The sequence below is a fragment of the Centruroides sculpturatus genome, unplaced genomic scaffold (genome assembly GCF_000671375.1).
Source record: "Centruroides sculpturatus isolate CEXI.00-Female unplaced genomic scaffold, Cexi_2.0 scaffold116, whole genome shotgun sequence".
Lineage (NCBI taxonomy): Eukaryota > Metazoa > Arthropoda > Arachnida > Scorpiones > Buthidae > Centruroides > Centruroides sculpturatus.
This window is the reverse complement of record NW_019384401.1, coordinates 335,213-359,470: the sequence shown is the minus strand read 5'-3', so window position 1 is coordinate 359,470 and position 24,258 is coordinate 335,213. Positions and strand designations below refer to the sequence as shown.

General features: G+C 24.9%; 1 protein-coding gene across 1 annotated transcript; it reads right to left on the bottom strand.

Annotated features, from left to right (window-relative positions):
- Positions 1 to 1,034: 1,034 nt before the first annotated feature.
- Positions 1,035 to 15,074, bottom strand: LOC111618649 (leucine-rich melanocyte differentiation-associated protein-like). The gene is made up of 3 exons (XM_023360207.1): positions 14,815 to 15,074; positions 13,908 to 14,168; positions 1,035 to 1,332 (listed from the first exon to the last, which is right to left on the bottom strand). The coding sequence occupies exons 1-3, from the start codon at positions 14,988 to 14,990 to the stop codon at positions 1,146 to 1,148; spliced, it is 624 nt and encodes a 207-aa protein (XP_023215975.1). The 5' UTR covers positions 14,991 to 15,074; the 3' UTR covers positions 1,035 to 1,145.
- Between the last annotated feature and the right edge of the window lie 9,184 nt (positions 15,075 to 24,258).

Genomic DNA, 24,258 nt, shown 5'->3' with positions numbered 1-24,258 from the left:
AATTTAAAGTATTAAGTTGTGACTAATAAATTTTGACTGCAAAACTTCTTTCTCCATAAACTATAATTACAGTTATTAGGTGTTTGTTTAGAAAATTGTGATTAAGTAGAGTATTTTGTGACTAAATATCTATATTTATTACAGAAAATATTAAAAATTTTCATCATTTTTGTAATGTTTTCTTTTATTTATAATTATATTTTACTTTTTAAACATTGTAACTTATTCTAAATGGTAAATTAAACGACAGAAAAATTCATATTTTGATTAATTATTTGAAAAACGAGTCAGAACTTGTTCTTTTTTTAAATTTATGTAAATTACTTCATGAATCGCTGTAATTGATGCAAATTCAGTGTGATAAGAAATTAAAATATCTGTAAAATTTACTAGTTTTTGAGGATTTAGTTAATTTACTTTCTCATACTTTACATTATTTTGTTTTAATCTTTATATTTAATATATATATATATATATTAAGATACTGTATATAATTCAATATCAGCATTAGACTGAATTTAGTTTGTGTATTGAACAGTGCATTGTATCGACTTATCCTGAATATGTATTCATATATAATACATTAACATTAAAGTAAATAATTCATAAAGGATCTAATCTATAAGATTTATCTACAGATTATAATATTATATAATTAATTAATTCAAAAAATTAATTAAACTCGATGATATCTCCAAAGCATTCTCTTCAATATGAGAAAAAAAGAATTTTAATTTAATCATGTTTTTGAACTTTAATTAATTAAAATTCATTAATGTTCGCTTTACAAATTAAGGATCTTTTATGGATTTTTAGTAATTCGAATTTAAACAATATTAAATTACTATATTCAAATTGAATACTTCATTAAATTCGTGTCGAATTCAAACAGTTTAATAGTATATAAAATCATTTTTGAATTAAGTTATAGAGCATTTAATTCGATTAAAAAATTATCTTTGATTAAAAAAAAAATTCAAAAAACTTTATTTACTTAAGAAAATTACTTTATTAATTAACATAATAATTATTTAATTACATTAAAACGGCGTCAGAAGGTGAGATATAGATGCTATTAAATAAATATCAGAGAATGCATCTCTTGCAGGAGTATCTACTTTTATAAATTATCTTCTAGAATAATGCTAGACTATTTTTGCATTATTATGTTGATTTTGGCATATTTGAAGCGTAGATTTTTTCATTTTACGAAGAACATTTAATATATTGCTCAATAAATTATCAAATTTGTACGCTTCGTCTTTTTCGTGTACAGAAATCCATTTATCATCCAAGAAACGTAACTTTGGTAATAAACTTATGACGTACAATCTATAAAAAAAATCCAAAAATAATAAAAAATTGATATAATAAATAATAAATAAAATTTTACATATTATAATACATTTATTAATAATAATAAATATTTTTTATTGTTGTGGTGTGTATATAGATTTATATACTCATGATGTAAGTTATGTGTTGTGGGCTTGTAATTATAATATTATTTTATATTTCGTTTAAAAAAAAAACTTTCAGTAATTTGTATTTAATAAAATTGAAAAATATTCGTGTAGAGTCAAAGTTTTTTCATTTATTATTTACTTGGTAACGAGTAAAATAAATAAAAACGTAAGTAGTAAGTGTGAAATTGTTATTGAATTTATTTCTCAAAGCTGTAATATTCGTGGCATCATTTATTTATTTATTTATGCGTAATCATGATTTACCTTATTTTGATTATAGGTACATATGTATTTTTATGTACGACATAACGTGATACTTTTGATGATACTATTGTGCATAATAAATCTCTTCATGCAAATGTGACAAAGTTCACCGACCCCAATTTACTCAGAACTTCTCTACAAATATTTCTGTACTTTTACTATATAATTTACGATTTTTCTTATCACTTTAAACTGAAAATTTAAAGAAATGAGCATTTAAAACCTAGTTTTTTTCTTTAAATCTTTCGTTAAAGGCGGACAAAATCAACGGACGTATCGAATACTTTGTGTAATTTGATTGAAGATTAACCACTCAAAATAATAAAAATAAAAAAGAATTTCAAATAAAAAATGAGAATTAATCTTTAATTTATGATACAAGGATTACAATTTGAGAGAAATTAAATAATAAAAGAGAATTAATATAAAATAAAATCATCTAAAAGAGTCATAAAACACGAAAAAATATTAAAAATATTTTTTGAATCATCGAAATAAATAATTCATAAAGTTTTTACTTAAAATATTATTTTTATAAAATAAGAAAATAACGTCATTTAATCTTAATTTTTGTGAAATAAATCTTTTAAACGTATATATAAAAAAAAATAATAATACATTTTTTTATATGTCTTTGTTATGTAACGACTCACTTTATATTTAAATTATGAGAAGGAGATTGTTCCTTATAATGTAATGTAAAACATTATATATCTATTTTTATGTTGGATCGATGTTAATATTGAATACATAATTAATTCTAAAAATTAAAAATTCATGAGAATAAAAAAATAATAATAATTTACTCGATATAAAAATTGTGCATTAAAGTGTACTTATTTTTAATAAATAAACGAATTTTATAACAATGTTACTTCCTTAATTTTAATTAAAATTAAGTTAAATGGGTAATAAATTATGATTAATATTATTTTTGCATTGACAAAAATTCAAGAAAAAATCGTGCAAATTGCAAAAATTGTACATTTTTAAAATGCAAATGAAGTTTGAACACGTATTAAACTTTATACATTAAATAATAAGTTTTTTCCTCCCCATTATTCGATTTAATTATATTTAACAGTAAATTTTCTATTATTATTATATTTTTTTTTTCCTCGCGAATTTTATTTTAAATTTATAAATATTCTACATTTTATCTGGACAATTTATGTAATAAATTAAAAAATCGTCTCTTGTCGTAAGATTTGATGGGTTAGAAATTTTATAAATAGATTAAATAACAAGTTTATTTAATTTAGATTTAATTTATTCTGGGAGGGAAATTAAATTTAATGTCAATCACTATCAAAATATTGTGTCTGGGAGTGCATTTATTTCTAAGGAATTTTAAAATGTCACAAAAGCAATTTTATAAAATTAGATCAAACAAACTTTCAATAATAATTTAAAATTTATATTTATTACTTAATCATATAATGAATTAAATTATTATTTAATAACAATTTTATAAAGTATCAAATATTTCTACTCGGTTATAATAGGATTAGATGCCTCTAAGAATTCTTATACAGCTGTTACTTATGATAATTTACCAACAACAAATTGAATGTTAAAGATTCATTTTGTTTAAATAAGATCATTTAAGACATTTTGCATAATTTTAAACAAAATTATAAGTAAAATTCCGTGTTTAAGAGTATATTTTTTTTCTAATAAAAGTCCAATATAATACAGTAAACCTAATTTATCAGCGGATTAATAGACTAAGATCAAAAGAAACCTGCTCCTTTTTAATCGTTTTTTAGGCTTTAAATTTAATACAAAAAATATTTTATCGTTTTAAAATTATTTAAAATATAAATAAATTATAAAAGTTAATTCATATTTATATAGTAAATTTATTTACGTCAATTTATAGAGAAACAATGTTTTTTAGTATAATGCTACAGATTTTCCTATGCTACATATTCTGTGGAATTACAATAAGATATTTAATAGCCATAAAATATTAAAAGTATTTACTTGAAATACAACTTACGATTACAGAAAACATTTATAATAGTATAACAACGTGTGCTAGAATAAAAAGGAGGTAAACTTAAATAAAAAAAAATTAAGTACATAATTAAGAGGCGAAATGCATATCCTTTCCTATCAAAGAAAACATTTAATTAACCTTACAAATGTAGACATTTATAATTTAAATTATCTGTGTAATTAAAATACTTAGAAACTGATGACAAAAAAATTATTGCTGGACAATGTTGTATTATTAAATAATTTGTAACTTACATAGTTGAAAAAATGAATTGCAAATTTTCCCCAATTCCAGGGCTAAGGAGAAAGGGAGCCCATCAGTGGCGGAGTGGATAAAACACCGAACACTGGTAGTTGGTTAGTCGTGGGTTCAGGCACGACCAACGGGTGACCACGTGGAGATTTTCTGGTTTTCTTCAAGTTTATAACTTTTAAATGGGGCCAATTTCCCATAAAAGTCCTCCCGGGAGGTATCTTCCCTCAGCAGATCACCCAAGGGTCGCTTTGCTCCAAATAATCCGAATGGAGAGAGGGAAACTGGAGATTATTTTCCGGGCCCAGAAAAAATTTATGGTCTGTATAAATTAATGTTATCTTTATTAACAAAAATAGTTTGTTAATAAAGAAAAATTTTACGTATTTCATTTATTTAAAAAAGACAAAAAGTCCCATCTAAGGAGCAAAAGGACCACACTCTACTCTCTGGTTCCACACAAATGATTATTTAAATTTTTTTTTATGTTAACATGTAATCGAGTGTTTTGAATTAATTTAACTTATGTATATATTAATTTTGTGTGGTATATTGTAAATTATTTTACGACATAATAAATAATAATAATAAATTATAATCATTAAAATAAAGATAGAATTTCTAAAAATATTTGAATTTTTTTTTTTGGTGAGAAATGAAACAATACAGATTAAACTCTGGCGATTGCTTATGGATATTAAATAATTTAAATAAGCTAATATATAAATGGTAAATTTTGATATTACACGCATTTCTTTAGTTTAAATTTGTCAAAAACTTAACGTAATAATTGTTAAAACAGTGGGTTTTGATTTAACTTTATCGATTATTCTGTTGCTCAAACTAAATATATTTAGATACTTGAAAATCGAGTTAAATCATTTTTAGATCATTAAAAAATTCCCTCAAATTTTTTTAACTTTATTTTGACCCGAATCTCTCTCTTATAATGTTCTCGAACTGTAATCATATTTAAACTAGTTGATTTTCAATTCACTTAATAGATTTCTGTTGTGTGTTTTTTTAAATGTTTTGGTGCAAAACATTTTAAAAACACAACAAATTTTATTGAATTGATTGAATTTTCAATCAGTTAAAAGTTCTCGGTTCAAGTTTGAAAGAGTTTCCTTTTTGTAGAAATGTATTTTATTGTTGATAATGGTCGACAGTTAAATTCTGTTCAATGGCGACGATCAAGATNCGAACGCCTTGAGGATTTAAAGCTTGTGACGTTTCGAAATTTGTCACAAAAATGTTTGTTTTCTTTATAAATATGCGTGTTTTTTATCCTCAAAAAAGTCTCTTGAGATTCTTTCACGCCAAACTGGTATCGCTGTTAACTTTAATCTGCACAAATCTTACATCTGGTGTTTATGCTATGTTTGATATTTTTTCTCTTCCCCTTTATGGGAAGTAGATAACCTTTTTAGTTTTTTTAAAAAAAAAATTATTAAACGACTTAACAGTGTATGTCCTTTTGATGTGGATGACGAGCACTGTAAAACAAGAAAAAAAAACGTACACGATTATCGTCGATTTAATAAATTATTTATAATTAATTTTATGTATGAAAAAATAATCTTCATTTTCTATATTTTAAAATTGTTTTAGATATTTATATTTTGTGACGTAAAGAGGTAGAGAAGAAAAGTTTTTTCCGGATATAAACTGAATGTGGAATATGTTGTAAGTGATAATTTCCCGAGGGTAAAGTGGGAATAAACCACAAAAAAAAATTAAATGAAAATCTCTTTAACACTGATTTTCTTGTTTTGTAAAAATCTGGAAAGTAAAAAGTGTTGACGAGTCGTTCTGTTGTTGCCTGCAGTCTTTATGCGAACTGTTTAAAAAATTTATGATTTTTAAGCGACTAAAAACATTCTTTATAACAATAATAAAAGACGAATAAGTAAAATAAAAATATATTTATAAAATATTATTTTAAATGCTTTAAGTTGTTATGATATTTTTAGAAGTATTAAAGAAAAAAAAATCCTTTAGAAAAAGAAAAAAAATTATTGGATTTCTACGTTTTCCTTATTATATAGACTATAAATTCCTGATTTTCCTTTATCGATTGTAAACTTTATCATAAATTAATGTAAATTTAATTGTATTTCTTAGCTTTAAACGTCTGAAAATAAATAAACAAAAGCATTTTCTTTCTATAAATCACTCAAATGTTAAAGTTATACACGATATTTGGATTCATTCCCAAATTTCAGAGCTTATTTCAAGTTAATAAACAAGATAATTGTCTATTTACTGCTCTTTGTTGTTTCTAGAATTTTAAAAAAAATCATAGAAATTAATGCGATAAACTTGAAAAAAAAATAAATAAATAAAACTGGTATACTTTTAGATTAAATGCAAAGAAGGGGGCACAATTCCATATTCAATAGTAAGCGATTATAAATTGAGGGTTGGCATTGGCAGAAACGTAATTATTATAATTCGATAGTTAATGACGTTAATGCTATAGTAGCATGTTAATAACAACAACATTATACAAAATTGCGGTTAAACAGGTTCTTGCAGGAATTGATATACAAAATAAATTTGATGAGAGCAATTGGAGCAAAGAGCTAATTTTTATTTTTATTCTATTATTATTATTATTTTTCTTTCTTTTATAAATTAAAAATTAGTTAATCTTATTAGCATATATAATTGTTATTTTTTGAAGTTATCAAACGTCGGTTTATTAACAAAAGAAATAAATAATTACGTTATTTAATCAGAGAATAAAATTTAAAAAAATTTGATAATAATTAATTAGAGTTTTATAGATTAAGATTGCATCTAAAAATTGATATAAAAATTTAAAAAATTCATGTATTATTTATGTACACATTTATGCAATTTTTTGAAGGTGTAAACGTTTTATTCGGTATTTAATTGTGATAAAAATAAGAGAAAAATGTACATAAATTAAATATTCATACAGTTTTGTATAATACTTTCTAACTTCAATATTCTTTAAATAATACTCGTATATTTATAAAATTTAACTGGCAAAAAAAAGAATAATAATTATTAAAATTTAATTACTCGATTCGTTTGTTAAATTAGATTTTTTTTTATTTTATTTTATTTTATATGAATTATTCATTTTAATAACCAATCTCTTTAGAAGATTATTTAATTAAATATGTTTTAAATAATTTTTTTTATCTAAAAATTTTGATTAATGTTACAATATAAGCTTAACAATCCTATACAGCTTATGGCAAAATGTTATTATTGTTATTTTAAATAAAATTTAATTTACTTTCTTCAAAATAAATATCAAAATATTTTCTTCTATAAAAAATTTATATATTTTATGCTTTAGATACTTTTGAGAATAATAAATTAATTTTTAGAAAATAGAATTCTTTTTAAATCATTTATTTATATTAAAATTATAAGTATTTTTGGTGGGAAAATATGAAAAAAACTCTGACTACAAATAATGAAAGGTTGTAAATGACAGAATGCCAAGTATGTTCCCATTCGTTAATAGTTAACAGAGGTCAATTGAACTATATCAATTCCCACAGTTCTTAGTAAGAGTTATTGTAGAGGCTGACCTCTGACCTTAAGGTAACTAAATGTCCCATTGTAGCCAATTATATTGCGTCTTGTTATAACTGTTATAGAAAGAAGTAATCATCCAATAAAACTCTAATATATAGGCATTTTTTAAAGTTCAATTATGACTTTATTCTGTTATTTCCCTTAAATTGCTTCACAGAATTTCTATACTATATTGTCACTTCTCGGATTGATTTATGGTTTCTTATTATTTATGACTATCAAAAATTATTGTATTTTCCAGGCCACGTCGATCAAATATTCTTATATCATTAAATTTTATCCGCATTAACCTATTTTGTTATCGAAAAACTTAGCCTTAGCAACAAATAATCGCGGAAGTTGCGCCGCGCATTATACACAATATTATTGACTTTAATCGTTTTTTTATTAAAATTTTTAAGGATTTTAATGATAAGATTGCAATCGTTTCAGTCTACATAAACTCCCAAACCGTTTTCAAGAGTTGACCTTATAATTATCTTGTCACAATGATGTTAAAATGCAGTTGTTGAAATTTAATCTGTGCGTGAATTGAAGTCATAAATTGTATTATAGTGCTAGGTATTAAGATTCTTGGCAACATTTATAAAAGATTGTTTGTAAGATATAAATAACACTGGTTAGGTTAGTGGTAATTTATATAATTTTTTAAAGATATTTTTTAAAAAATAACCAGCATTATTTATTTCATAATAGATTTCTATAGTTTTCTAATGAGAATCGAAGAAATAGAAACAAAATTCTCTCTTCTTAAAAACTAAATCTGAATTGATTTAAATTCAATAGTCTAGTCAAAAAAATTATCTAATCCTCGAAACATATTTAATCTCACGAATTTTTATCGTAAATTGTATAAGCTTGAAAGTAACTTGTTTGGTCGTAACGAGTANACTGTTGATTATTCCGTTTTATATGAATTCCATGTTGTACGAGTCACTTAGATTTTACAAATACGTGTGCCGGGCTGTGAACGGCTCACGTATTTGTGAAATCTAAGTGACTCGTACAACACGGAATTCATATAAAACGAAATAATCAACAGTGTTATAGGGGAGTCGACTGTATAACGAGGTCTATACACCGGTTCGAGTTTGAGAGTTTGATTTTCACGTGATTTAGCAATAATATGATTTGAAATGCAAATTTATACATTTAATAATTCACAGATACTGAAGGGTTCTCTATTTAATATTTATGATGAGTTACGTTTGCAGGTATTCTTCGTATAACGCTATATCAAGGTTTAACTGTATATTTTAAGTTAAAAAATAATGTATAAAGTTATTAAAAAAAACTCATTACATAATTTAACGTTAATAATTATACCGAAGCAGATAAAAATAATAATTTTTTATTGTTATATTTGCATATAAAAATGTCTGCAAGTTCTGAATCAATTTCCGGTTTTAATGAATTTTTAAATTGTATCAATATTTTTTAAATGTACAATATTTAAACAATCGATTGGCTGCTCTTTGTTGTTTCTAGAATTTTAAAAAAAATCATAGAAATTAATGCGATAAACTTGAAAAAAAAATAAATAAATAAAACTGGTATACTTTTAGATTAAATGCAAAGAAGGGGGCACAATTCCATATTCAATAGTAAGCGATTATAAATTGAGGGTTGGCATTGGCAGAAACGTAATTATTATAATTCGATAGTTAATGACGTTAATGCTATAGTAGCATGTTAATAACAACAACATTATACAAAATTGCGGTTAAACAGGTTCTTGCAGGAATTGATATACAAAATAAATTTGATGAGAGCAATTGGAGCAAAGAGCTAATTTTTATTTTTATTCTATTATTATTATTATTTTTCTTTCTTTTATAAATTAAAAATTAGTTAATCTTATTAGCATATATAATTGTTATTTTTTGAAGTTATCAAACGTCGGTTTATTAACAAAAGAAATAAATAATTACGTTATTTAATCAGAGAATAAAATTTAAAAAAATTTGATAATAATTAATTAGAGTTTTATAGATTAAGATTGCATCTAAAAATTGATATAAAAATTTAAAAAATTCATGTATTATTTATGTACACATTTATGCAATTTTTTGAAGGTGTAAACGTTTTATTCGGTATTTAATTGTGATAAAAATAAGAGAAAAATGTACATAAATTAAATATTCATACAGTTTTGTATAATACTTTCTAACTTCAATATTCTTTAAATAATACTCGTATATTTATAAAATTTAACTGGCAAAAAAAAGAATAATAATTATTAAAATTTAATTACTCGATTCGTTTGTTAAATTAGAATTTTTTTTATTTTATTTTATTTTATATGAATTATTCATTTTAATAACCAATCTCTTTAGAAGGTTATTTAATTAAATATGTTTTAAATAATTTTTTTTATCTAAAAATTTTGATTAATGTTACAATATAAGCTTAACAATCCTATACAGCTTATGGCAAAATGTTATTATTGTTATTTTAAATAAAATTTAATTTACTTTCTTCAAAATAAATATCAAAATATTTTCTTCTATAAAAAATTTATATATTTTATGCTTTAGATACTTTTGAGAATAATAAATTAATTTTTAGAAAATAGAATTCTTTTTAAATCATTTATTTATATTAAAATTATAAGTATTTTTGGTGGGAAAATATGAAAAAAACTCTGACTACAAATAATGAAAGGTTGTAAATGACAGAATGCCAAGTATGTTCCCATTCGTTAATAGTTAACAGAGGTCAATTGAACTATATCAATTCCCACAGTTCTTAGTAAGAGTTATTGTAGAGGCTGACCTCTGACCTTAAGGTAACTAAATGTCCCATTGTAGCCAATTATATTGCGTCTTGTTATAACTGTTATAGAAAGAAGTAATCATCCAATAAAACTCTAATATATAGGCATTTTTTAAAGTTCAATTATGACTTTATTCTGTTATTTCCCTTAAATTGCTTCACAGAATTTCTATACTATATTGTCACTTCTCGGATTGATTTATGGTTTCTTATTATTTATGACTATCAAAAATTATTGTATTTTCCAGGCCACGTCGATCAAATATTCTTATATCATTAAATTTTATCCGCATTAACCTATTTTGTTATCGAAAAACTTAGCCTTAGCAACAAATAATCGCGGAAGTTGCGCCGCGCATTATACACAATATTATTGACTTTAATCGTTTTTTTATTAAAATTTTTAAGGATTTTAATGATAAGATTGCAATCGTTTCAGTCTACATAAACTCCCAAACCGTTTTCAAGAGTTGACCTTATAATTATCTTGTCACAATGATGTTAAAATGCAGTTGTTGAAATTTAATCTGTGCGTGAATTGAAGTCATAAATTGTATTATAGTGCTAGGTATTAAGATTCTTGGCAACATTTATAAAAGATTGTTTGTAAGATATAAATAACACTGGTTAGGTTAGTGGTAATTTATATAATTTTTTAAAGATATTTTTTAAAAAATAACCAGCATTATTTATTTCATAATAGATTTCTATAGTTTTCTAATGAGAATCGAAGAAATAGAAACAAAATTCTCTCTTCTTAAAAACTAAATCTGAATTGATTTAAATTCAATAGTCTAGTCAAAAAAATTATCTAATCCTCGAAACATATTTAATCTCACGAATTTTTATCGTAAATTGTATAAGCTTGAAAGTAACTTGTTTGGTCGTAACGAGTATTTTAAAAGATTGAATTGATTCGTAGCCACGAATGAATTTCAAATTTTTCATTTATATTTAATTTGTCGACGTTTAATTTCTGTTTTTCAAGTAGTTATTTGAAGTCTTAAAGGATTTCCGTTATTGCCCGATACAATTCGAAGTGGCGAAAATGTTATACTTCCAAATACAAAACAAGCCTTAACACTTGTAAAACGACTAATTTGAATTGCAATAAATCCCGCATCAACATCAAAAAAATCTGTTTAATCGATTGAGAAAAATCCCAAAAGTGCGTAAATGCTTCTACAATCTCTTTTGTCTTTATCGGTCGAAAACTGTTGTTTAAACTAAGATTTTGATCCCAGAAAAATCCCAAAATTAAACCATACCAAATTAAAAAAAAATATTTCTTGTTTGCTCGATTCTCCTGCCACTACTAACCAACTAATCTTTTCTAAAAGAAAAAAACTAAAAATAAAAAAAAAATCTACCATCTTTCTCCCTTAAGTTATCTATAAAAAAAAAACTCCAATTTTTTACGTATTAAAGTTTAACAAACGTTTAATTTATCGATAAAAATAAAACTCATATTTATATTATTTAAATGCGTAATTTACACTTTTATAATTGATAAAGCTGAAGTGTTTTTGTAACGAACACTTTACAAATTATTTAGCAAAAAATTCCTCAAAGGTACCACGTGAAAAGGGTTCGAGTCGTATTTCGAAATAAATAAAATAAAAAGTAATAAAAAATGATGGCTGCATAAGCGACAATTTATGATAGTCTTTGTAGGTAAGTTCGCAGAAAGAAAAGTAGTGTAAATCTTATTTTCACAACCACCCATTAAACATTGGAGTGTCTGGAAGGCAGTGACCGAGCAAGGTCTGTTTTTTAAGTCTACAAGCTGTTTCGTTTCTACAGCTGATTTACAGTATTCGTTCCCATTAAGCACTATGTCATAGGTAATGTGCCGTTGCTTATAACACGCTACTCTATGGCTCGACCGCTAATAAACAAATGGTGCAAACTTTGGAGCGTGGACGAGAATCTAAATCTGTTTTGGCCTTTTTAAAATTTCTACCGCAAACCTACATTTTTTTTTTAGAATTAAGACGATTGTTTATATAAAAATACGTGAAATGCGAAAGGATTTTAATTAGACCTCACGAGAATCGACGTTTACGTTTGTTTAAAATCCTTCACGTTTTTAAAATCATATTTTTCTATTGACATGTATTTAATTCTTTTTTTTTTAATGTTGAAGTATAGAAGTTGCTTGGCTCTTCGATGTTCTTTCAATTTTGCAGATTGTGTGTTTACGGTGTTTTGAAAGATTTGTATTCTTTTAAATATTCCTGAGAAGGAAGAAAGAGGATCTTAAACAACTTTTAGTAGCATAAACAAATATTTATTCAAATCTTAACTCTCGTAGCCTCAATAAATCTAGCTGTGATAAACGATATTTCGGCGATATATCATCGGGACCTGTTTCCTAGAAATAATACACTTAAAACATTTCTTAGAAGTAGATATGGCAATTGCTAACGGGTCATATATATTCAGTGTTATAGTAATAACATTAATATTTAAAACTAGAACAAAGAAAGCTTCGCATTCGCCACTGTTTACTTAGCATTTTGTTTAATTATGGGGTCGAACGGGGAGTCAAATTTCTCTTTTAACGTTTAGCCATATTTAGAGCTTTCATAGCAGGTGCTTCATCAATACTTTGTGTAAGTAATAACGGAAAGACGTGAGATCCCGCTCACTTCATTAATTGGCAAAGTAAGTTGTCGGAGCAAGCGCATTGATAAGTAAGATGCCACTCAACTCCGAATCAATCAGAGTTAATTAAATTGATCGTCCACTTTGGAGTGATGAGAAGACATTTGAAGATATACTCGTGCTAGAAAATACCTCTATAAATTTCTCCATAATGTTTAAAATGTGAAAAACAGGGCATAGAAGGATCTACTCAAACCACACATCGCCGATAAACATCACGTTTTTTTATGAGGCCAGACCATCAGATAAAACGAAAAAGAAACGATATTTAATCGCCACTATTTTATTAAAAATTATTCATTTTTAACAAGATAAGATAATTAATTATCTATTATTTAATTAGGAAAGCAATCTTAGGTAATTGTTATTTTTATAAAACAATAATTTCGTTGGAAAAATTATTCGAAACTTATCTTAGAAAAAAAAAATAACAAAATAAATTAAATATTTAATTCGATTTTTAAACTAAATTTCCAACGAAATTAAAATTTTAAAATTCACTTTATTGAATTTTAAGTCTATATTTATAAATTATAACATTTATTAAATGTTAAATCGTAGGAATTTTTCTTTGTTGAGCGATTGTTGTTAAGGCAGAAAAAAGAAGAAAAAATAATAATAATTTGATTTATCTCGTAATTGAATTTTAGGTTTTTTTTTTATAATTAAATAATTTATTAAAATATTAATCTGATAAATAATTACTAAAAATCTTCAAAATCTATAAATTTATAAGAAAAAATTATGTCTACGTCTAACCTTTTTCCAAGGTAGTAAATTTAAAATTATGAAAGAGGATGCAGAATTCACCTTGACTTTTTTTGAAATTTTCATCCAATATGTACAGGTTGTATCTAGTTACGCGTGTACTATATCCAATTTTAATTAAGTGTTTTTCTTACCTGTAATGAAAATGTTGATTAGGTGTTGCTCCATTCAAAAAACTCGGAGCTCCAATATTCCCCATTAGACTTAGATTTTCTAAATTTGGACAATTTTTTGATAAATTGGGCAAGAAAGCCACCAAACTGGAGATGCGATTATGGTTTAACCATAATATTCTTAATGATGGAATCTGAGGGAATCTTGTTCCCGAATTGATTTGATTTCTGTCCAAAATGACCGTGTGTAAACGCTCGAAATATGCCAGAAACGATACGTCGCTACATGAAAAAAAATATAATAATTTGATTAAATTTAATCTATAATGGCATTTTAAGTCAGCTTTAAATAAGGCTTCATTAATTCTTAAAAAGAAAAAAAAAAACAAATTTTACAAATATGTCCGATAACTTTTATATTAGACGCTGTACATCTGAATGTGTCAACTGGTAGATCGCGAACTATTTTTCCATATTCAAAATCACGCGAAAGAGAAAAGGTTGAGGTTCGACATACATTATTGACCGAATAATTAAGTTTTATATCCGTTTAACTTGTTATAATTTATATTTTAGAAAGAAAAATCATCTGTAAATTGTTTCGACGTTATAACGTAAAAAATTAATTAAATAAATTATTTATTTTTTTGGAAAATTTCAATATTTAAGACAAAGTATCCAATCAAAGAGATTAAATTATATAAGTTACTTCAAGTATCGCAATCTTTCGATGGAGGTTGAACAAATCTGATTGATATTTCTTAAGAACGGAGATAAACATTTCGATTTATAGAAAAATAAAGATAAGAAAGGTTATTGCGTTATGACATTGCTTTGTAAAACTTAAAATTTAGGAAAATAACTTAATAAATAAAATTGTAAATGTCAAATTAAAAACGAGAAATAATTTAATGACAATTTAACTTACCTAATTTTATTGTAGCTCAAATCTAAAATTTGTACCCACCAACCAAATCTATCAGCCAAAGAACAAGGAACTTCAGTTAAATCCTCGTAAGCAAGATTTAACCTTCTGTCTTCAGGAGGGTGGTTCTCGTTCTTGTCTATGGAATCGTCTATCGTTATATATTTTATAGAAGTCATTTTAAAAATATGTTTACTGTTAAATTCGCTATAGAAAGTGAACGATTTCAGAGTATTGACAATGCACTTTATGAAACAATGTACTGTAATCTGCTCGAACTTCGCTCCTTTTTTATTAATGCTAATCAGATAACAAAAGATTAATTCTGTACATTGATGTAATCGTTTTATTGATAAAAATTATATAAAGAAAAGTTTATTTTCCTACAGAATTTAATTACTTTTCAATACGATAAAATGATTTACAAATATAAAAATAAAATTAATTATAACATCGAAGAAAGTAATAAAATTTAGAATCGAGAAGCGTGAAAGATTCAAATATATATTATTACGAATGATGTAGCTCTGTGGGAAGTATAAGAATAATTTTTTTTTTTTTTAGAATGTCCTACGGTTGAATTTATCTATTGAATAATTCATTCGAATCGCTTAAGTAATTCAACTTTCTATTTAAAAAAAAAAATCTACAGATTTACGAGTGTGGCAAACAGCAAACTTTCTCTGGAAGAGGCGTTTGGAAATTAATTACCATCAGGACTGCCAACAGTTGTAGGTTATATTTCTTATTCTTGCTGGAATTTTCGGTTGGGGAGTTGAACAAAAACAAAAAAAAAAAAATTATAATATATGAACCCATATAAGTGTGTGTTACTTTATTTGAGATACGTGTTTAACCGGATGTTGTCTAAGTCTACAGGATATTGCGCAAAACAATACAAATAATCAACTCTTTGCTTATATAAAACTATTTCAAATATTCAAAACAACAGATTCTTAAGCGGAAATATATTTATTCTTTAACTTTTATTATAAATTTTTACAATCCGACACATACAATACTCAACTGCTTGTAAATCTTACTTACTACATAATAACTAAATTTATTATACAGTAACTTAATATACTTGTAACTTAGCATAAACGATGAATTTTCTTTGAGATTTATACGTTTAAATCTATAAAACAATTTATAAAATAGAAATTTATTATTTTTATATACTTTCGAGTCACTTAAATTTAAAAAAAAAATGATTTCGTAGTTTGTTTATTTTAATCGTGTTTTTATGATTACTTTCAAATAAATAAGTTTAAAACCATACAAAATGCAGAGTTAATTATTATTATTTGAACGTTTTTATCTTGACATTTTATATATATATTTTTTTCTAATTGTTAAGTGTATTGACCTTAAACTATTTACTAAATATTTGTTATTTTGGAGTTTGTACTCTTCTAAATACAACAATCAATGCAACTTCTTCGTCAGTATTAAATCCAGAAAAACACTTAATGTCACGAACAATAGGCTAAGTTTGAGCAATTATAAGTAGTTGCTAAGAGATGGCGCTAATTGTAGTATTGTATTTAGCGCCTGATATAAACAAAACATTAAAAGATGGTCGAGAATGTTTTTTTTTTTTTTTCTTTATTCGTTTCGAATATCACAATTATTATTAATAGCAAATTGAGTATTGAAAGCAAAATTTATCATCCATTGTAAACAGAAAACGTCGTTAATGTTCTTGTCTTCGTCACTTCCTTTTTATCTCCATCGAGACTAAACACGTCACCACGCGTCACGTCACTATAACAACTCGAGGAAAAAAAAAGAAANTTTTTATTAATATTCGAAAAGTAGAAATGTATGGGATGAATTTATTTATTTAAAAATTTCTTATTTAGAAAAATAGTTTTTAAATGTAGAATTGTTGTCGGAGTTCTTTTAAAACATTCTTTTCAATAGTTTAAATAATGTCTCCATTATACTAATTCTGTGTAAAGTGGGTCAGTTATTAGTTTCGGCGCACTTATTAAAGTAATTATACTAATTAAATGGAATTTTTAATATAGTTTACTGTAAAGAGAGTTAAGTTATCTAAACTTAAAAAAAAATGAATTTTTAGTTCAAAGGGTCAATTGCTATGTTAATAGAAAAGATTCTGGAGATTGTATAATATGGATAAGCACGTCGTTAGATTTAATTTTAATTTCTTTCACCTTTTATGAGTATAAAAATATGAAGAAAGCAATCGAAATTTAATTAAAAAGTATTAAATGTCAAGAAGAAAGTATGCCCTTTCGAATTTTGTAATAAATTAACAATCGAGTGCTTTACTTCGAAGCAATATGAAAAATTTTACAGACAAATTTATTTAAATGAGGGATATTACATGTTAAGATTTAGATATTCTCCATTCTAGAAGATTAATATTAATTATAATATTTATATACTTTACATTTGGCATAATTTACATTAATAGAAAATATAATTCTAATTAATACTAATAAAGAAAAAAAAAAGAAGAAGAAAGGGTTTAATGATTTAAATAAATTTAATTGTTTATAACTCATTATATGGTTTGTACTAGTTTAATACATTTTCATCTGGGAAGATAAAATCCTCCAGGACGATAAGAGAATTCAAATTTCCAGTTTGATAATTAAACTTAGCGTCACGTAATTAACTAAAAACAAAACAAAAAAAAAGCAAAATTCCCGGACAAAGCAAAATAACTATCTAAAAATTGAATATTTTTTTTTTTTTTTTTTTTTTACTGTTTGATAGATTGGCCAGCGATTTCTGTAATAGTTTTACAGGAAAGGAGTAAGAGTTATATTGTTTTTTTTTGTTTTTAAATGTTGGATATTCTTATAATTCCTTCATCTACACGAACGCCTTGAGGATTTAAAGCTTGTGACGTTTCGAAATTTGTCACAAAAATGTTTGTTTTCTTTATAAATATGCGTGTTTTTTATCCTCAAAAAAGTCTCTTGAGATTCTTTCACGCCAAACTGGTATCGCTGTTAACTTTAATCTGCACAAATCTTACATCTGGTGTTTATGCTATGTTTGATATTTTTTCTCTTCCCCTTTATGGGAAGTAGATAACCTTTTTAGTTTTTTTAAAAAAAAAATTATTAAACGACTTAACAGTGTATGTCCTTTTGATGTGGATGACGAGCACTGTAAAACAAGAAAAAAAAACGTACACGATTATCGTCGATTTAATAAATTATTTATAATTAATTTTATGTATGAAAAAATAATCTTCATTTTCTATATTTTAAAATTGTTTTAGATATTTATATTTTGTGACGTAAAGAGGTAGAGAAGAAAAGTTTTTTCCGGATATAAACTGAATGTGGAATATGTTGTAAGTGATAATTTCCCGAGGGTAAAGTGGGAATAAACCACAAAAAAAAATTAAATGAAAATCTCTTTAACACTGATTTTCTTGTTTTGTAAAAATCTGGAAAGTAAAAAGTGTTGACGAGTCGTTCTGTTGTTGCCTGCAGTCTTTATGCGAACTGTTTAAAAAATTTATGATTTTTAAGCGACTAAAAACATTCTTTATAACAATAATAAAAGACGAATAAGTAAAATAAAAATATATTTATAAAATATTATTTTAAATGCTTTAAGTTGTTATGATATTTTTAGAAGTATTAAAGAAAAAAAAATCCTTTAGAAAAAGAAAAAAAATTATTGGATTTCTACGTTTTCCTTATTATATAGACTATAAATTCCNTTACACTTTTTTTTTTCTTTTTTGATTTCATTTCCTACACTTTGACTTTTTAAAAATGGTAAATAATGTAAATTTTATTTATTTTTTTAATACATAAAAAGTCGATAAAATTAATTTTTTTCTATATTTTCGAATATTAATCCACTCAATTCTTCTTGATTAATGAAGCGCAAAATAAGTGATACAAAAGTTTTATTTTAAGAACTCTTAAAACAACTTTTATTAGCTGTTAATTTACTATTATTTTTTTAAATATTTTTATTTAATAAATAAATAAATAAAGAATAAATATTTTCGAGCGAATTAAAATTCTATAAAAGTTATAAACTGAATAGAAGATATTATATTACTACCGAGAAAAATGTAAACAATTTTTTAATATTAATTTAATTAAATGTTACAAATTAAAAAATAGTTTTTTTTTTAGAGAAAAAAAGGAAAGGAAGCTTCGAGTGAAAGTGCTAAAATATTAGCTCGAAAGGAATGAATTTTGACAAACAAAATTCCTTCGCACTGAAAAAAAAAACATTAAAAAAATGTAGTTTAAAAGTAAATAAAAACTTTCGACGTTTCTTCAGTGAAAAGGTAAATTAAGGAGGAAGTTAATTAAATGCCAATTGATTAATTTGGTAGTTTAAAAGTTAAATTGTCGACAAAATAATTAGACATTCAGCTATTTATGAGGCAAGTATTACTAAGTCCTTATTAAAACTTCTTGATTTGTGTGGATAATTAGAGTTAGATATAAATAAATAAGCAATTAATAATTATAATAAACACGTGAAATCCTACATTAAATCATCGGCAAGCTAATTTTTTTTTTCTAAATCATAAGTTTATATAACTATATAAATTTTTTTTGAATAATTTAGCATTATCGATACGACTCACAACAGCGAAAGTTTTTGAAGTGTTGTTGACAAGATTTTCTAAAATATTAGTCTAATAAAATCATCTAATCAGGTAGATAATATAAAATTTGAATTCATCTAAACTTCTTGTCATGTATTTTGAAAACTTTGCTAAATTTTTCTTTGATTTTTGCCTAGGAATTTTTTGGAATAAGATATTTTTAATTTAAATAAGAAGGTGAGAGATATATGCGCTACTTATGCGTATACACGCAACTACCGAATAGTGATAAAAGTCAGCATCGATCAATTAAATTTTTATCTACTGGAGTAAATAATAAGAAAAAAAGTGAGTAAATATTATGTATAAACTTTGCGGTTTAATAATTTTACAGGTAAAATTTTATTTTATAAAGGGGAGAGAGAGAGCGAGCGACTTCAAATTTTTCCAGGCTTTTCTTATGATTAGAAGTTGACTTAGATACGAAAGTATTGCTTCTTTACTTTAATCCATACGCCTCTTAATATTCTTAATAATTAAATATAACGTATACATGTTTATGCAGCTGCAAACGTATTAGATTATTACTTTTATTATTTACTTTCTACATTAAAATTTAGTACAAAACTCGATCACGATTCTAGTTAATTCGTTTCATTTATAACTGCTAATTAAATTTATAAATTATTTTAATCGTAACATTTTTATAAGAAGAAAAATGTTTACTTTTAAATATTCCCAAAAATTAAAAAATAAATAAATACACAATTTTATTGGATAATTGCGGAATGATAAAATTAAAATTTAAAAAAAAAATATGCTCACGTAATACATAAATTGTGTAGGATTAGAGTTTATATCTTCACCATAGTTTCTGTATCTACAGTTACAAGCTCCGAGTTTTTGAGGTTAAGAAAAGNAGATTTATTACCGTACAGTACATTTCCGCCCGAGTTCAATTTGTAGCAAGATTTAAAATTCGTTTAATTTTTAAAAATATTTTCCTCAAAAAAATGAATTAAAAAATTATTACCTTTAATAAAGAAATTTATTACAATTTTATATTAAAAAATTTACATAAAATACACATAAAATTTAGTCTGAAATCGAAGAATAAATGTCATTTTACCGTAAATTATTTGTTTTCTCTTTAAGTTATTACAAAAAGAGTTAAATGTAAGTAGAATTTTTTTTTCTTCGTTCTAAAATAGATCCTTATTTTTTTTGTAAACAAAGTAAAGGGAAAAAAAAAAATAGAAATTTTAAGTCTCTTGTCGAAATATCTTAATTGCTCGATTCGGCATTGTGTAGTTTTAACTTAAACAAATCTAACGTCAGTCACTTTGGCAAAAATCCACCGTGATGTCATATGACAATTTACGTCTTTTCGGCCTTTGCCAGATTATAGAAGTTGTCTGCATTTACTGAATATTTAAACACTACGTAAAACATTGTTCAAAAATAAAACCGAATAAATTCAAAATATTGCAATTATTTTAACTATAAATTAATTTCTTCTTGGAATTTCGTTTAAACTATTTTTTATATATATATATATAATTAATTTAAGGTACAGTACTGTACAACGTACACTTTTTCGTGTACATTGTACAGTACAGTACATTATATTTAAATGTAAGAAGTGGAATTTCGAACTTGGAAGATATTTGGATGACGAATATAATCATTTATCTTTATTATTGTGATACATTCTAACTTTAAATTCGGATTTTAATGTTTAATTCATTTTATGATAAGATTTTTCCGAGTGTATTACATTTAAGTTAGTCGAAAGAAGAGTTTTCTTACGAGATCGATATGACAATTTCAATCGTGAAAAATTTAGAATTACCCCAATAAAGTCGTACCGGAGTTAATTTATTATAATAAGAATTTCCGATTTTCCAAATACAATTTCCTACAGTTATAGTTGTAAAAAAATGTATCGGCATAGAACGACTCATACAAATTTCAGAAACAAATCTTACACTTCCAGAAAAATATATAAATATTTTATAATTAATTTTATAACTTAGATATATATAAATTATATTTAATAAAATATAGAATGTTAATATATTATGATGTTCGGTATGTCGTAGATTACTTTTATAAAGTTCATCTCACGTTAAGAGTAGGAAGGAAAAAAATATAGACCTTGTATTTCAATTTCTATAATAAACACGATATTATTCGAGCCAATTTATTTTATAATTCCCAATTTGCAAGTTAATTAAGTTTCCTCTAAAGGCATCCATTATAACTTGGCGAACAATACGTTAATAAAATTTTAATTTGTCTTTTGTAGAATCGCATCGTTAATAGTCACAAATTATTCGCTTGATGCTTATTCAACTGTTTTATTATTAATATATATAACAAATGCTCGTTTCGTACACTTACCATTAAACTGTATTATTTAATAACCGAACGGATTTTATTCAAACGAAAGTCGGAAGCCAATTTCTTCCTTCGTCTTTCTCTCCTTGTAACATATTGAATCAATGTGTTACACACCATTTCCATGCTTACGTAAGCCTGTTTCTAAGCTGTTTCTACTTTAAAGATGCAAAGACAGATAAACCGAATCTTTTGTATTGATCTAAAAAAAACAACAACAACAAAAAAAATTATAATTCCGATCCTTTTAAAATTGTAGCAATACTCTCTTAAATTTTAAAAAAATTTGATATTCAAATATCTTCTCTATTTTAAACTTTTATAGCAAAAAAATCCTTTTAAAATGTCCATAAAAATGTTGGCTCTCTCATCGTCACTGACTTAACCTTTTATTGATCTATTGAGATTTTTGTAGAAGTCTTTCATATTTATGTAACACGTTTTTAAAACGTTTTTGAATATAAAACAAAACTGATTTAGTTATTTAAACAATTTATTGCCGGGTACCTTTTTATACTTTTCTTATTAATTTTTTTTTATATGGATCATATAAAAATTCGATTTAACTGTTCCGGATATGTCTTCCATTTTAACAGTAAATGCTTTTTGTGATTGACTTTAAAATAGCTCCGTATCTATATTATATAATAAACTTTATAAAATACTTATTGATTTTTCTTGAAAGGAGGAAAAATTTAATTCACGAGCCTTATAAGTATAAAGATTTTTTTATGTACATTATCTACATAACTTGTGTTTGTGTCTATACCAAAACATTAACCTTATAACCTCCTTCATTCTAAATATAACTGTATAACTTTTTTTTTTAAAATAAGCCAATGATTTTAAACTGATTATAATTTATTTCGAATTATTGCATTTCTCCCCGAAGGTATCTTACTCGCGTGCGAGATTCTAAATTAGTAGACCGCGATCTACGGGTCACGAATCACATTAATATTGTGACAATAAGTCGTCCTTTCAATACGTTAAACTGAAAACCTACGCTTAATGTAAACTATATATCCTACAGGCTTACATCGGAGGGGCCTGGAGGCTTCAAAATTCAACTTTATATACTTAAAGTCTCGAAAATTGAATAGTTCGTGCCTTTAAAAGAAGAGTCCTACATGTATTTATAGTAAAAGTTATGCTTTTATTCGTGTTTAATAAAAAAAAATATATATAAAGATTTTTAAAAGTAAAATACTTTTTTCTGCGGATAATCTTTAAAGCATTGTACAAATAAAGTAACAAATAAAATACATTATATCCGGTATCTTCAACACGATAATATACATAAAGGTAAATATAATCTGATATCAATAAACTCTTAGAAGTATCTTATGTTCTTTATATTCATTAAAAAAAACCTTTTAGAAAATTCTGAAATGTAATCTTACAAGAAGCGAATAAATTATTTTCTTTATACTAAAAATAACTTTATTTAAGGAAAAAAAACAACAAAGTTGCCATTTAAAGTTATAAGTTATTAATATTTGAATAAAACACAGAGAGATAAAAGTATACTTTCTAAAAATAAATAATAAAATAAATATAAGAATTGTTAAAGTTGAAGAATTGTTTTAATTTGTTTTACAAGTAGTTAAAGATGTCGACAAGATTTTGAATTTTAGTTCATAATTCAGTAAGTTCGAAGCGATAAATATTTACGTTACAAATTAGTTATATATTTATCGCTATGATAAATGTTTATTTTATTTAATTCAATATTTGCTCAAAGAATTATCTCGAAGATAATTAAATACTTTAGGATATTAAAATAGTCGTTAAGTATCGATAGAAAGAAGTGGAGTCCGAGTTCGAATCCGCCAGCAGAAAAATTCCAAATTTTCTTTTGTGATTTACGCCGGAGACGACAATTATGACGAATTTATTACGGAAAGGTTAGAAAATGATGACGTATAACCGAGTCTAGATTTACAACCGGCCGAGTAATTATTAGGTGTCGAAAGTCGCCACTTAGACGACTCTAGGATAAAGTTAAGAGTTAAATGAGGAGATGTGACCGTCATTTGCATCAAGGCCTGTTACGGACCTGTTATTGTTACGTGTAAATGTAATTTTATTACTTAGAAAGGCTTTAACGATGCGCCATAATTCTGTTCCATAATGGAAGTACTCCGAGAAAGAGCAACGTAAAGAACGTACCATAATTATATTTCTTGAAGGACGATAAGAATATTATGCAGATAAGCAGTATAACTTTATATCTTATCTGAACTTTACTAAAGGTGTACAAACTGTGGAGGGAGATCCTATAATTTACTAAGTAATATAATACCGCGACATGTACTACGAAGGAAGTGCCATTATTTTATTATTCGGAAAAGATTAGAAAAGTACCATTAGACGAGATTAAGTTGTGACGAAAAAACAAGTAATAATAACTTTATATTTTAAGGGAAATGAGATATAATTTTATTCACTAAAAACAGATAGGAAAAAAAACATGGAGAATC

Bases quoted from the DNA above. Each gene is read 5' to 3' on its own strand.
- LOC111618649 (XM_023360207.1), bottom strand. From the start codon at position 14,990: ATGACTTCTATAAAATATATAACGATAGACGATTCCATAGACAAGAAC. The intron at 14,169-14,814 runs GTAAGTTAAATT...TTTTTCATGTAG, and splicing joins TTGAGCTACAATAAAATTAG to CGACGTATCGTTTCTGGCAT. The intron at 1,333-13,907 runs GTAAGAAAAACA...TTTTTTTTATAG, and splicing joins AATCAACATTTTCATTACAG to ATTGTACGTCATAAGTTTAT.